Consider the following 16,739-nt stretch of genomic DNA (forward strand, 5'->3'; position numbering starts at 1 on the left):
TAAAAGGGGCACAATATTTTTTACAGTGTACTGATTGCAACTGTGCTGTTCATGCAAAGAGGGAGAAGGTGTGTGTGTGTGTGTGTGTGTGTGTGTGTGTGTGTGTGTGTGTGTGTGTGTGTGTGTGTGTGTGTGTGTGTGTGTGTGTGTGTGTGTGTGTGTGTGTGTGTGTGTGTGTGTGTGTGTGTGTGTGTGTGTGTGAGAGAGAGAGAGAGAGTGCCTGTTTCCAAGCAAGCTCCAAGGCGACAACGTCAGTCTCATTTTATGAAAGAAAATGTTTATTTAGTGATTTATAAACAAAACACATTACCACTGTATCCATTTAGGTCAAATAAAATAAAAAACAGAAAGAAATTAAATGTCACTACTTCACCGTCACAGTAGATGAGCAGGTGTACAAAAAAGGTTTCACAACAGATCTGTACTGATCAGTAGGCCAGGACAGCGCCACCATTGGTCACCATCATACGCTGATAAAAGAATGACAGCGTGAACGCTCACTAAACACAAGCATACACTACATATACAATTTTTACATAGGAATTGTCTTCTTTTTTCGTGTTTATTTTTTTTCATTTTTTTCTGTTGAAAGGGAAGAGATAGCTCATCACAGGATCATACATATTTCAGTTACAATATTACAGTGTTAGTTAGATCATCATGTCAAAGCCGGACACAAAACGTTTTTTGTTGTTATTGTTGTTGCTTGTTCTCAAAAACGAAAATCTTATTTCCATTAAACAAAATGAACAGAGTTGAGATCAAGGGCATCACACAACAGCATTTACAAATATCGAAAAGGTTTAGTTAACGTCATACAACACCACTGTCTTGTGGAGTGCGGAGGGTGTAATATGTAGAAGATGCATGACAGAGACGGTACATACACATATCTCCTGTGGGAGTCATAAAGTAAAATTATAATACGAAACAATAAAATCAAAGCCATCTATTTCTATATATATATATATATTGTATCTCTATATTGTTTGAGTTTCCTTTGAGACGAACATGCAGCAGCCGCTTTAGTGGAGTGACGTCATATTGAGCCGCAAAACCTGGAGGGGGGGGCGTTGCAACAACATACAGGCAGGGGAACGGGGAACCAATCGAAGCAGGGCTGATTACAAAACCTCCCGAGAGGGGATTGATGGGATAGAGATGTGGGGTGGGAATCCTTAGATGCCCTTATTTATTCATGAATAATGTAATAATTAGCAGTATACACTGCATTTATTAATGCACAGGCCACATATATAAAAAGCAAGTCTAACTCTACATTTATCGTGTACATAAAAGCCAATGGATGCCCTACTGTTTTGATTCACCAATCATAATCAATCAATTTCAGGATATACGTGTACCCAGGAACATGGAGGATAAGCCTAGCTCTCAGATCCATGTCCCAGACATCCACCCCATCCCTGTCCCCATCCCACCTCGTCCCCTCTCGCCAGTGACCACAAACAGGAATGAACAGTGTAGTATTCACAAGTTAAAAGCACTCAACCGTTTTGCACTTGGAGACAGCTGGCGTTATAGAACTCAGAATAATGGACCCCCGGTCACGACTGGGTTCTTCAGGCCTCTTCCACATTACTCCATGCTGTTCCCAGCACACCACAATGTTCAGCCTTCCCAGTTCACCCTGAAAGAACATGGGGCTAGAGGGGGAGTCCACGGCCAGAGAAAAGAGAAAGGCCGAAGGCAAGGGGGGTAGGACAAGCAGAAGCGCTGCAGATCAGTTAAAGCTTACTAAACAGAGTAGGAAATCGAGGGTCTTCTCCAAGAACAAATAGAAAGTGAAAAAGTTTCACAAATTCATCATCATCATCATGTGAAGAAGCAGTCTGTGGTTGGTGTAAGGGTGGGGATGAAAATCTGTGTGGGCAGGGGCAGGGAGTGGAAAGGGCGGGGTGGGGATGTGGAGGATGGGGGATCAGGTTGGATATCAGGTAAGTGATGGTTGCTACCAAACATTCAGAGCAGAAAGCCTCAGGCTTTTGCTGAGTGGCAGGGGGAGAGTAGAAGAGATCATCTTTAGCTAGAGACGCTCCTGCTATTCTACAAGGTTCCAACAGAGCTCAGATCAACAAGCTGGATCACAGGCCAACTCAACTGGACTCTTCTCTCTTTCGTTCTCAGGAGACTCTGAAGAGTGTTCCTCCTTTCTCTCCATCCCTCGTTCTATCTGTTTGCATTGGGCGAGAGAAGGATCTCGTCGTCCCAAAAGAGAGTAGTGAGTGAACCCATCAGGAGTAACTGCAGGGGATGCTGCTGTGCCAACCCTGAGAGAGTAGATCTACTGTACACATGTGTACTGCTTAGGAAAAAGCTTGCGTTCTGTATTAAACACAATGTCGTTTTCTTGGCTGCTCCTGTATTTTTTTTTTTTTTTTTTACCTCTCTCCAGTTCTCATGTGTTCTCAGTGTCCGGGTTGTTACAGCGAGTGTGTGTCAGCGTGTATGTGTTCTGTCCTTGACAGCCATGTTTTCCTTGCCGTCACAGGGAACACTGACAGCTAGAGAGCGCGATAGAAAGCCGCAGCAGCAGCAGTGCCGTGTTAGCCTTTAGCCTTTAGCCTCAGCAACTCTCTCCCGAGCTATTTACAAGTGTGAGTGTCCAGCTCTTAAATCGCCAACATTTAACTCGTCTTCTGTTGTGTAGTCTTCAGTTTACTTTCTTCTCGTCATTTCCTTCTTTTTTTTTTTGTTGCTCTCTTTCCGAGGCACAGAGCTGTTTTCTTCTGGCTGTTGGATTTTCTTTTCCTCTCAAAGAGAGAGAATTGTACAACATGGTGGGAAGGGGTAAGACAGAGGTGCCAACGTATCCGTGGGTGGGAGGGTGAAAAGCAGAGGGTGAGGGGAGACCGTGGCTCTCGTCCCCTCGCTGAGAAGAGTAGGGAGGGAATTGTTTGGCTCAAGGTATATAGGCACCTGGGGGCATGGTGGAACATTTATTCATCTGTTTTTTTTTCTCATCAAGGGATGATTAATCAATTACCCCAGTAAGAGGTTTTTGAGGCGACAGTAATCTACAATAATCTTGGTAAAGCCCGATTTTTACCAGAGAGATTTGGGCTTTTATCTTTGTTGCAGGGGTGGGTATAGAGCAGAATGCAGCAGACTTCGTCTGCCTGTCTGTGTTACTGAGCCAGAGATTATGAAGTAGAATTGGGAATCTCTTTTCACCTGTGGTCTAAAATAATTGTATTTTTGTTTCCCGGTGGACTTTGGTTGGTACCTCTGTTTCAACAGCTCCCCTTCCTTCTCTTCCTCCTCCTCCTCCTCCTCCTCCTCCTCTACTCATCGTCATCCTTCCCCTTATCCTTCTTATCCTTCTTCTCCTTCTTCTTCTTCTTCTTCTTCTTGGCCTCCTCCTTCTTTCCGAAGCTGATGAAGTCGCTCTTGTCGTCCTCTCCTCCCTGCTGGCGGATAGAGATGATGGCGGGCGATCCAGGGATGATGAAGGCTTCGGGGGGGACCTCGCCGGGCTTCAGGTGCTGGGGGGGTCCTCCGGGACCGCCGGCGCCGTAACGGAAGTGCCAGCTGTTACTGTCCACTCCGGCTCCCATGGGTGGGGACACCTCTCCACCCTCAGCATCTAGAGACAAAGACAGAGAACAACGAAGTGTTATTAATGTTGTACTGGAATCATCTCTCTCACAACCATTGTCATCAATATTGTCTATATAGAGGGGTTGTAAGATGGTTGTAAACAACAATGTCATTGGTACAACTGTCAATGTTGTCATTGGTGTCATAGTCTTGGACACTTTCTTGAAAAGACTTGAAAACCTCTGCCATGTCAGACTCTTCCCACATAGCATCCATTGGTGATGCCCCCATAGCACACAGTCAAAACCATGCTGAAGCGTCACCCACAGGAGTTCTCTGATCACCCTGACTCCCATTGTGATGTCACTAATCGGTCACTAATCCACAGAAACAGCCATAACACTAGTCAAAAGGAAGGGGTGGCGACTCAGAATGCAAGCTTTCAAACGGTCCACTGATAAGCAGCACAGAATCAAAGTGTCCATTCTGTCGCCCCTCGCCTACGGCTAGGGCCCCCGGTCGGCGCTGTGGGACAAGACATGAAGCGCTCCATCACACAGGGAGAGGCGGGGAAAGGTCAGGGAATAAAGACATGGCATTTAAACGGAAAGTCAACAAGTCGTTTACACGCTGAGCGTTAGTTCTGGGAGATGACTGCGCTTTCAACTTCCATCACAGATCGCCACTGAAGCGCTAAGAAGAAAAAAGGTAAATGGAGATAGTGTCTGTTCAATAGAAGTGTTTACCTTATGTGTGTGCGTGCGTGTGCATGTGTCTGAGTAAGTAGCCCAAACAACGGAGACCTAAACCATCTCAAACGCTCAGCATTTTACGTGGTCTCCAGTTAGTTAAAGAGTCTGTACTCAGTACTTTGAGAAAGGCAGGTGTGAAACAACCTCGATAAACTGTCAGCTCTCCCTCAGTCTCTCGACACACATCAGGACTCACTGCAGCAGAGCAGAGTAGATCGACACCTGGCTCAGCTCTCAGCTCTCCCCTCCCAACCCAACCCCATCAATCTGCCCAAGGAGAGAGAACGCATAAACAACACCCTTAAAGGGGTAGGGGCGCTATCATAAATAACTCCTCATTAAAGGGGATGGGGAAGGTGATGGCAGCGGTGCCCGGTCAGTCAAACAGCCTGCTCACCGTGACTCTGCGTTCAAAAGGCGTGTGTGGGTTGATGAGCCGGAGTGCATGTAACAGAGCTCACACCCCACCCTGACAACCCAGGGATCCCGAGGGGACTGTTCTAACTACTCAGTCCCATTACACACACAAACCGACGCACATACACACTCCACCAGCAAAACACACCCCACACCACTTTGCCTCATTCCTCACAGCTATGACCTAGTTGCGATACTTCCTTCACACATTAGACTTTTTATTTGTCTCTCTTGTTTTTGACTTCCCTCCAAAGGGGAGTTTAACAAAACAGAGTTCATCCAAGCAGAAGGAACAGTGTCTGGAAGAGGGAGGACTGGCCTCATATAACACCCAGGGTATGGAAGGCCATCTCCCCAGTCCCTGTCCTCACCAACCTTGCCTCTATTGGAGAGTTCGGAGGACAAGCTCTGCTAGTACTTTCAGCTCAAATTCCCATGAACATAGTCTATCTGTCAAGAAAAAGCTAAAGGCATCCTGAATACACAAACATATACGGGGGGGGACAACGTTTTTGAGTATGAAGCACCCCATGGGAAAGAGACCCATCATTTGGCACAGGGCAAGAGTTCAGTAAGTCGGTTGTGATCAGCCAGTACATGTCTCATTCAGCAGGTAGTGATTGAAGTGGCCAGGGGGAGGCATTGTTACACGGCTTCAAGGAACAAGAATAGCGGCACAAATGTAGTCTGCCTCAATAACAACCAAGCAGAGCTCAGAACGACAAGACGGAGCTAGATCACTGATCTATTCTAGCGCCACACTACTCCTCTCTTCTCCCGCTTCCTCTCTCAATTCAAAAGGAACCAAAATAGTTTTTTTGTTTGTTGCCAAAAACATTTCTAAGTACTATAAAAAGAAGTAGAGGGAATAAACAAAAACATGTCCTCTGGCAATTAGTGACCATTAAAAAAACTATAAAAACGATGGAATATGCAGATTTTTATGAAGCTCCTTATCCCCACGTTTTCTCTCCCGTTCCCCTATCACCTCTTCTCTCCTTCCTTCCCTTCCTTCTTCCGCCTCCGTTCCCTAACTGACTCCTCTCTCTTTTCCTCCCTCTCTATTCCCCCCCCCCCTCACCCTTTTTCCTTACCCGACTTTGCTCTCTCCTCTCCATCTCTCTCCCTCCCCTCTCTTTGCAGCCCTATTTCTCTCCCAGCCTCTCTCCTCCTACTCCCCCTCTGTACTGGCCCGGGCTCTCTGCTGGAGCTGCTCAGAGTGATGGATTCTGGGAGTAAATCCAGGCTGGGCGTCAGGAGAGTGTGATGTCCCCTGCACTGCACACACTCCTAATCTCTCTTATGGAGTCAAACACTGCAGCAAGCCTTTCTGGATGATGGGACGCCGTCCTATTCCCCCTCTCATAGATACAGATGCTCCGTCCCAATCCTTTACCCGTCTGCCCTAAAGTGTGCACTTATTCACTTCCCTTCGTGGACTTAAAAGGAAATGAGTGGTGTAAGAATATGGCCACATCTGTCTCTAGCCAATGCTAGAAGGTAGAAAATTGGGACGCAGGGGAAAGATTATAGGGAATATCCTCATTACCAGCAGCCATTTTGCCTACTCTGTAAGAGGGCACAGATTGGCCGATTGAAACAGACAAAGAGTTCCAGCAGTCACATAGTCTTCCTTTTTACTTCCTATTCAAGCCAGGAGTGCTATCTGACCTCCGCTGATTGTGACATCAGCGCAGTGAGATAGAGTCGGACACACGTACATTGACTTTTAAAAAACATTTTAGCCATTTATCAGACGCTCTTATCCACAGCACTTGCAGTTAGTGCATCCATCTTAAGATAGCTAGCTGAGACAACCACCTATCACAGGCCTAGTAAGTACACTTTCCCTCAATAAAGTAGCTATCAGCAAAGGGGGGAGTCAAATGGAAGTGTTGGTTGAGGATTTTTTATTTTCAGACAGAGGATGAGGATAAGAGGGAGAGAGGAGTAGGAGACAGATACAATCTTTCTCTCTCTCTCTCTCTCTGACATGGAGACAGTGGGAGAGTCTGTATCAATCTTGAGGGGTTACTGCCCTTATCTGACTCCCAGCCAACATTGTGATCCAATTCTGCTCTTTAAAAGGGATAAATGATAAAAGAGAGGAGGAATGAGAGGGGAAAGGGAAAGACAGCAATCTTAGAAAGTGGTAGGGTATTTACTCTAAAATGCATTTGCTCAGCTATGCTGTCCCTGGGTAATTTCCTGTCTAAAACAATGCAGGCAGATAAAGAGATACCCGTGCCCCTGATGCAAACATAAAGTCATAAACAAATAGGACCCCAGAGAGTGATGAGTCACTGAAGGGCCGGCTGCAGCCCTTTGGTGGCCCTAAGCTAGAGTTGGTTTTAAAGTTAATTTCCATAAATTCTACACATTTTGCCATGGAGCGTAGTGAAAAGGTTGCAGGTTTATAACTCATTTTATGCAAGTTGTTTTTTAGTTGCCATGGGGCGGAGAGAAAAATGAGCAATTTTACAGCACATTCCACACATTTTGCAATGACTTATGCCATGTTAAAATTATATCTGAGTGACAATGGCTAAAAAAAAATCAATGGGGACCCCCTGGAGGTCATGACCCCTGGGCAAATGCCCTTCATGTCCGGTCGGTAATTCGGCCATGATTACTCAAGGTTTTGGTAGTTGGCAAGACTAATTTACCAATCTAAAAATGTTTAGTGAGTGACAGTTGAGTGACTGTCATTGAATGACAAAAGAAGAACTGCTGATGCACAACCAAATTTCAAAACTACACCTTGTGTATATATATATATATGCCATTTAGCAGACGCTTTTATCCAAAGCGACTTACAGTCATGTGTGCATACATTCTACGTATGGGTGGTCCCGGGAATCGAACCCACTACCCATGGCGTTACAAGCGCCATGCTCTACCAACTGAGCTACAGAAGGACCATTAACAGTAAATGAAGACCGCGACTGAGTTCCACAAAGTGGAATTAATTAATGTAATAATTAATTAATGTAATTGTCATTATTTTTGTGAACAATCAACACAAAATACTCTGTAAATGTCAAAGTGAAAAAAAAAAAATATATATATATATAGATTAATAAAAAACAATACAAGTAATAACTAAAATGTAGTCGTTACATAAATATTCAGCTGCTTTGAGAGCGATTACAGCTGTCTTTCAGGGAGGTCTCTAAAAGTTTGGCTTGCACAACTGGATTGCACAATATTTTCCCATTATTTAAAAAAACAAATCTTCAAGCTCTGTCATGATGTTGGGGATCGTGGCTAGATTTCAGTAAAAACTGTAACTTGGAACATTCACAGGAACATTCACTGTCTTTTTGGTAAGCAAATCCAGTGTAGATTTGGCCTTGTGTTGTTGGTTGTGGTCCTCTCCCGGTGTCTGGTGTAAATCAGACTGGAGCAGGTTCTCCTCTAGGATTTTGCCTGAACTTAGCTCCTTCCCGTTTGCTTTTATCCTAAAAAACTCCACCGTATTTGCCGATGACAAGCACACCCATAACATGATGCATCCACAACTATGCTTGAAAATAAGGAGACAGTTACCTAGTGATGTGTTGTGTTGGATTTGCCCCAAACGTAACGCTTTGCATTTAAGACAAAAAGGGTTTTCCTTTGCCGTGGTTTTGTTGCAGTATTACTTTAGTGCCTTGCTGCATATAAGATGCATGTTTTGGAATATTTGTATTCTGTATATTTGTATTCTGTATATTTGTATTCTATATATTTGTATTCTGTATATTTGTATTCTGTATATTTGTATTCTTCTTTTCATGCTGTCATTTAGAACATGATTGTGATCTACCACAATGTTGTTGATCTATCCTCAGTTTTCTCCCATCACAGCCATTGAACTCTGTAGCTGTTTTAAAATCGCAAATGGCATCATGGTAACATCTCTGAGCAGTTTCATTGCTGTCCTGCAGTCCAGTTGAATGTGTCTGGGTGGTTTAAAACAATAATTATTAACTTGACCATGATTAAAGAGATATTCATGGTCTGATTTGTTATTGTTACCCATCTACCAAACACGGCCCTGCTTTATTAGACATTGGAAAAGCTCTCTGTAGTAGTCTTTGTAGTTGAATGTGTGCTTGAAATGCAATACTTGACCGAGGGGTCTTACAGATGTTGTATGGATGGGGGACAGAGGAAGGGTTAGTCATTCAAAAAATCACGTCAACCACTAGTATTTCACACAGAGTGAGTCCATGTAACTTATTATGTGATAATATTATGTGGTCAAATTTGATCACAGAACTAATTTAGGCTTTCCTAAACATATGGGGCTGAGTACTTATGCAACGACTCTATTTTAGTTATTTAATTTGTATTCATCTGTTTCCATCCACTTTGACATGACAGAGTATTTTGTATAGATTGTAAAAAATAAGATACAAATAAAACCACTCTTTAACACACAAAAATGTGAATAAATCCAAGAGGGCTGAATAGTTTTGCAAGGCACTGTATACTGTATATTCTTATGCCCGCAGCCGGCCCTGAGTCACTGTGATGGAAATCAGACAGATGCAGCAGGACCTGATAGGGTCGGGCAGAGGAGAGAAGCAGCATCACACCGGGTCAAAGACATTACAGCTGGGTAGAAGATCCTTTTGATTGTCTCTGACATATCATGACCGAGTCAAAAGCCCCATGACTGGGTCCAGAGCCGGGCGGCCCTATACACTCACTACGCAAGTTGTGTAGGGCCCCTGCAAATTACACAAGGGCCCCGCCTTCCCCTTGTGTCAAAGCGGGTGTCAATGTTTACAACGTGGATGAGAGGATGAAGCGGAACTATCCTTCTGGTCATGAAAAAGAGAGGAAAAACACCATGGGAGTGAATTTCGGGAACAGCAATCAGGGAAACTTGTGTTCTCTCCCCTCCGAGTTGATGTCAGCAAATAACAGTAACGTTAAGTTGATGTGTTAGCTTGCAGTGCATCTCTCTCTAGTCTGACTGTCTTGCTAACCTAGCTGGGCAGTGCATCTGTTGGTCTGTCTGTGTCTTGCTTGCCAGCCACTTCCAGGGCTGTGTTCTGTGACTTTGTGCCTGACAAAAGTGAGAGTGAAATACAACTATTCATTACGTTTGATAAACGCCAACGGGCAACGGGTTTTATAAACTGCAGAACAGCGTTGCGCGTGCACGAAATGAAACTCGCTCTTTCACGCAGCAACCTCTGTGGGGACCAGTCCAGACAATATATGGGAGGTGATGACACACCTCAGAGACACACAATTTTAAAACAAGACAATGATTATCTAGTCTCTCAGTCAAGGTTTAGTTACAACTCTGGGCTAATGCAAGATGGAAAGCAATGGATTGACTGTCACGTTCGGACCTTAGTTCTTTTATTATGTCTTTGTTTTAGTATGGTCAGGGCGTGAGTTGGGTGGGTTGTCTATGTTCTTTTTTCTATTGATTTGGGATTTCTGTGTTCGGCCTGGTATGGTTCTCAATCAGAGGCAGCTGTCAATCATTGTCCCTGATTGAGAATCATACTTAGGGAGCCTGGTTTCACTTTTGAGTTGCGGGTGTTTGTTTTCCGTGTCAGTGTTTGGTCCACACGGTACTGTTTCCGTTTAGTTATTTGACGTTGTCGTTTATTATTTTTGTTTCAGTGTTCACGTTTCTTATTAAAAGCCCAGATGAACACTTACCACGCTGTGCATTGGTCCTCCGATATTTCCTACTACTCCTCCTCGTCAGAGGAGACAACCGTTACATTGACATTGACTATTGATTTATATATTACATTTAAAATGTTGATTAGCTAGGCATACTGGGCAATATGGATGTACATCTCTCAGTAAATAATAACCATCAAGTATTCAGCCAAGCCATAGTATAAATAATATTGAAAATGTGAAAATGTATAATTTCAAAATCTGGGGGAGACCGTTTGAATGGGCCTGATGCAGCTGATGCAATTAATAACAGTATTGTTATCTATAATTTACAAGTGTTATGCTTAAGTTTGTCGGTAGAGGAGATGCTGGATCATCAGCCAGTACAAGCACAGACTCAGTTGATCCACATCCAGCTTCAGCAAATACTAACACAGACCCAGTACTGGCAGCTTCAGCAAGTACTAACACAGACCCAGTACAGCTGGCTTCAGAAAATACTAACACAGATCCAATACAGCCGTCTTCAGCAAGTACTAACACAGACCCAGGTGAAGTACAGGCAGCCTCAGCCAGTATTAGCACAACCAGAGGTGTACAGCCAGTATCAGATACAAGCAGCTAAGACCCTATTAGAACAGTTGCTGCTCCACCAAATGACCTAGCAGATTGTCCCCCAGTCTTAACAGACTGTATGAGGACTGAGTTGGTGCACAGAGGTCCATTCAAACCAGGACTGGATTGTTCTGAGCTGGCTTTCACAGTCAATCCAAAACAAGGCTGTGTATTGTTTTTGCTGTGAGCTCTTTTCTACAAAAGACTACAAAACAATAAAGGAAGGCGTGAATGAGTGGTCAAATATCAACGCCATTCTGAAATCCTACGAGGGTAGTCCTGAACACACCAACAATATGATTAAGTGGAGAGAACTTGATCTGCGCCTAAGTCGGGGACAGACTCTTGACCAGATAAAAAATGCCAATTTATGGAGGCCGAAAGAAAGAGATGGCGGGATGTCCTTACACGTTTCATAAGTATCACCCAGTCCCTGGCTGAAAGAAACCTAGCATGCTTTCCGTTCATCAGACAAACTCTTCCAACCAGATAATAGAAACGTCCTAAAAGAGGTTGTATCACTGGAAGAATTTGACCCCCTTCTCAGAAAAACTAAAGATGGAGAGACACATGCTCAGTACCTTGGGAAGCGCACACAGAATGAGCTGATACAGATTGTGAGCGACAAGACTCTGGAAGCAATAGTGACTCAAGTAAGAGACTCAAAGTACTTTTCCATTATCTTGGACTGTACACCTGACATTAGTCACCAGGAGCCAATGTCCATTATTCTGAAAAGCGTGGTTTTAAAGGGAAAGCCAGAGCTCAAGGAGCACTTCCTCGGCTTCGTGAATGTTGAGGTTACAACATATTTGAATCTGTCCACCACTGTTATCTTAGATAAGCTGAACGAGCTGAAGACTTCACATGAAGATTGCAGAGGGCAAGCTTATGATAATGGGGCCAACATGAAGGGCAAGCACCAAGGAGTACAAGCCAGACTGCTCCAAAACAATCCCAGAGCCTGCTCGTCTCATGCGGAGCACACACTCTAAACCTTGTCATTGCAGACGCTGCCAAATCTTTAAAAGCTGCAGTCGAGTTTCTTGGGCGTGTGCAAAAGCTCTTCACCTTCTTTTCAGCTGGCACACAAAGATGGAGTGTTTTGAAGAAACACGTGAACACAACCGTGGAGTCATGGAATGACACAAGATGGGAGAGTAGGCTCCAAAGTGTTCATGCAATCAGGTATCAGGCTTCTGAGGTTCGGGAGGCATTACTGGAAGCCAGACAGATGATCAACGATCCTGTGGCCAAAGTGGAGGCACAAGCACTTGCAGAGGAAGTTGGGTCCTACCGCTTCTTGGTTTGCTGTATCGAATGGTGTGAGATACTGACAATGACAAACAAGGTAAACATGCGCCTCCAATCCGCCTCAATGCAGTTGGATATCGCAGTGAATTTAACCTCAAATGCAAAGGCCTCCCTCACTACATACGGGGAAACTGGATTGTCTGAGGCCCAGACAACAGCCAAAAAGCATTTGTGAAGAAATTAATGTGGAGGCTGTTCTGAAAGAGAGGAGACTGAGAATCAGCAAGAAGCATTTCAGCTATAAGACTCCCGATGAACCAGTGACTGATGCACTGAAAAACCTTGAAGTCGACTACTTCAACATTGCGGTCGACTCTGCTGTGACGTCCATGGACGAGAGATTTGAAACACTCAACCGGTCGAAAACCAAATATGGAGTGCTGCTGAACTTCAGCACTGCCTCTCAGATGTCCAGTGAATCTTTAAAGGCTCACTGTATGGAAGTTGAAAACACTCAAACCTTCAGAGACGACTGTGACACCAGTGGAATGGATCTGGCACACGAGATTCAGAATGTACCTGATCTGCCATCAGGTAAGATGAGTGCCTTTGAGCTGCTCTCCTTTCTCTGTGAGAAATACCCGGAGGAACTCTATATCCTAACCTTTTGGACGGCCCTAAGAATTGCAGTAAATGACTGCTTAACTTCTTAAGGTATAGGGGGCAGCATTTTCACTTTTGGATAAATAGCGTACCCAATTTCAACTTCCTGCTACGCATGCCAAGAATATAAGATATGCATATTTTTAGTAGATTTGGATAGAAAACACTCTGAAGTTTCGAAAACTGTTTGAATCATGTCTGTGAGTATAACAGAACGTATGTAGCAGGCAAAAGCCTAAGGACTAATCGTTCCGATTTTTTTTTTGAGGTCTCTGTCTGTTCAGTGAATTCTCATTGGGGAACGATATTTTTTAGCCACTTGTTTTCAATTCTTACCGCTTCCCCTGGATGTCACCAGTCTTTGGGATTTGGTTGAGGTTATTCCTTTGTGCAATGAAGAAGTACGACCATCTAGGAAATGGGTAACACTGTTGAGAGTGCGCAAGACTTGAAAAGTAGCGTTAGTTTCTTCTCGTCCTCTATTGAAAAAAGATAGACCCGTCTTCAACTTGATCGATTATTAACGTTTAAAAAGACCTAAAGGTGTATTACAAAAGTAGTTTGAAATGTTTTGGCAAAGTTTACAGGCAACTTTTGAGATATTTTGTAGTCACGTTGCGCAATTTGGAAGCTGTTTTTTTCTGGATCAAACGCGCCAAATAAATGGAAATTTTGGATATACTGTATATGGAAGGAATTAATCAAACAAAAGGACCAGTTGTGATGTTTATGGGACATATTGGAGTGCCAACAAAAGAAGCTCGTCAAAGGTAAGGCATGTTTTATATTTTATTTCTGCGTTTTGTGTAGCGCCTGCAGGGTTGAAATATGCTACTATCTTTGTTTACTGTTGTGCTATCATCAGATAATAGCATCTTATGCTTTCGCCGAAAAGCCTTTTTAAAATCTGACATGTTGGCTGGATTCACAACAAGTGTAGCTTTAATTTAGTGTCCTACATGTGTGATTTAATGAAAGTTAGATTTTTATATAATTTTATTTGAATTTGCTGCGCTGCATTTTCCCTGGCTTTTGGCCAAGTGGGACGCAAGCGTCCCCTATACCATAAGAAGTTAACTAACTATGTGACATACTTTCTCAATTTCTTCCAGACAGTCCAGATAGACTGGTGCTGGTGCTGATGCTGAAAATGCCCAGGCTGTAGAGGGAACCACAGTTAAACACACAGCTGTATAGGTTTTATTGGACTATTTTAAGACATATAGCTGCAGCCATAGCCTATAGGCTTATGTTTACATTGTACAGACAAAGCTAATTGTATAACATTGTGAGAACTGGACTAATTACCAGGCAGCAGAGCCAAAGCTCAGTGTTATATTTTATTATTTCTACATTTTATATTTTCTACAATTTCTTATTTATGTTCATGTTAATATTCACTTATGTTAAGATTCTGTAGAAAATATTATATTCAATAAATATTGTTTGTTTACACCTCATTCTGTTCTGTATAGGTCTACTTATTCCTAGAGAGATGGATGGAGCAAACTGTTTTTAAGAAGGGAGGGGCACTGGGTGTCAGGTGTGACTATGTGCCAATGGCAAATGGTTTACATGGCTCACGGGTCAGGTAGGAGGGCCCCTTAGCAGAATATTGCTTAGGGCCCCAGGGAGGTCAGGACCGGCTCTGACTGGGTCTGACTGCATGTCAAAATCCTGGTCAGAATGAATCCCTCCCATCTCTTCTTCTTAAACTTTCTAAATCCGTGAATGCTTCCTTGTCTATATATTTCGATGCATACTGCTTTCTGCCCTCAAGACTCAACAAGTGGGAACCCCCACTTTTCCTCCTCTTTGTTTTGATTGAGCCATGACAATCAAACAGGAACAGAAAATCTGTCTGTGCTCCAATCATCTTTTTTCCCCTCCCTCCCAGCATCTCTCCATCCCTCTGTGACCTTCTTTCTCTACTCCCCCTTCGTTCCCTCTACCCATTCCACTCTCCCTTCTCCCCCCTCTTCACTCCCTCTCTTCCTCTCTCTCACCTATCAGGATGGCAACAAAGGCACCTGCCTCGACCAGCACAGATCCACACACGACCACAACCTCTAAATCAAACCCCCCTAAAGTTTATTGGTCACATACACAGATTTGCAGATGTTATCGCAGGTGCAGCGAAACGCTTGTGTTTTTAGCTCCAGCAGTGCAGTAATACCTGGCAATACAATGTTTTAAATATATATACATATAAATGGTGAAAGACAGTATGGACAGTATATGAAAAGAAAGAAAAGGTATGTACATCAGTAGTTATATAGGATGAGCCTTGACTTAGAATGCAGTATAGACATATGAAGTGGTTAAAACAGTATGTACACATTACTAAAGGTGACCAGTGTTCAATGACTATGTACATAGGGCAGCAGTCGCTAAGGTGCAGCGTAGAGCCTTGTGGTAGCCGGCTAGAGCACTAACTAAGGTTCAGGGCAGGGTACTGAGCGGAGGCAGGCTAGTGGTGACTGTTTAACAGTTTGATGGCCTGGAGATAGATGTTTCTCAGTCTCGAGGTCCCTTGGATGCACCTCTACTGTCTCCTCCTTCTAGATCAGGGGTGGGCGACTCCAGTCCTCGAGGGCTTGATTGGTGTACACTTTTTCTCCATTCCGAGCAAGCACAGCTGATTAATCAAATTACATTCTAAACTGATGATCATGATTAGGTGATTCTTGGAGTCAGGCGTGTTAGCTGGGGCAAAAATGTGACACCAATCAGGCCCTCGAGGACTGGAATCCCCCCCCCGTTCTAGATGGTAGCGGGTGAATAGTCCCGTGGTTCGGGTGGCTGAGGTCCTTAATGATCTTCTTGGCCTTCCTGTGAAACCGAGTGCTGTAGATATCCAGGAGGGCAGGCAGTGTGCCCCCAGTGATGCGTTGGCCTGACCGCACCACCCTCTAGAGAGCCCTGCGGTTGCGGACGGTGCAATTGCTGTACCAGGCGGTGCTACTACTCGACAGGATGCTCTCAATGGTGCATCTGCAGAAGTTTGTGAGGGTCTTCGTGGCCAAACATTTGCACCTTCTTCACAATGCTGTCTGTGTGGGTGGACCATTTTAGGTTGTCAGTGATCCTTCTGTAGCTCAGTTGGTAGAGCATGGCGCTTGTAACGCCAGGGTAGTGGGTTCGATCCCGGGACCACCCATACGTAGAATGTATGCATACATGACTGTAAGTCGCTTTGGATAAAAGCGTCTGATAAATGGCATATATTATTATTATATATAGTGATGTGCACGCAGAGGAACTTGAAGCTTTTGACCCTCTCCACTGTGGCCCTGTCAATGTGGATCGGGGCGTGCTCCCTCTGCTGTCTCCTGAAGTCCACAATTAGCCGATCGTTATGTTGATGTCAAGAGAGAGGTTATTTTCCTGGCACCACTCCACCAGGTCTCTCACCTCCTCCCTGTAGGCTATATCGTCGTAGTTGGCAATCAGGCTTCCCACTGTTGTCTTGACAGCAAACTTGATGATTGAGTTGGAGACTCAGGCAGTCATTGGTGAACAGGGAGTACAGGAGGGGCCTGAGCACAGTCTGATTTGTCAATGGCTGTTGCATTGGGAAAATCTCTCTCTCTCTTACTTGCCTCCCTTACTCACCCTTCCTCCAGCTCGAAGTCTCATTTCTTCTGACCTTTCGTCTAATCTAGCGTGAAACCTGGTCCAGCAAACACCCGTCCCTTCCAGTGATTGATAGAGCGTTAATTATGCCCATCACTGTTATGGCAACGTTATTATGATTGGAAATGAAACAGCTTGTCAATCACTGATCATTAAGAGGCACATTAGTGATGTGAAGGATTCATTTTACACTGGGATGACCACAGC

The 16,739-nt window shown here is 44.1% G+C and overlaps 1 protein-coding gene across 43 annotated transcripts in view; it reads right to left on the minus strand.

Moving 5' to 3' along the window:
• Positions 1–255: 255 nt before the first annotated feature.
• LOC118381995 (protocadherin alpha-C2-like) overlaps positions 256–16,739 on the minus strand; it is a 227,408-nt gene continuing 210,924 nt past the window's right edge. For all 43 annotated transcript variants that reach the window (XM_052508335.1, XM_052508195.1, XM_052508346.1 and 40 more), the window contains one exon: positions 256–3,604. In XM_052508335.1, coding sequence (XP_052364295.1) covers positions 3,303–3,604 — 302 coding nt within the window. In that variant the 3' untranslated portion in view covers positions 256–3,302. The remainder of the gene's footprint in view (positions 3,605–16,739) is intronic.

Source organism: Oncorhynchus keta, chromosome 4, assembly GCF_023373465.1.
Source record: "Oncorhynchus keta strain PuntledgeMale-10-30-2019 chromosome 4, Oket_V2, whole genome shotgun sequence".
NCBI classification, from domain to species: domain Eukaryota; kingdom Metazoa; phylum Chordata; class Actinopteri; order Salmoniformes; family Salmonidae; genus Oncorhynchus; species Oncorhynchus keta.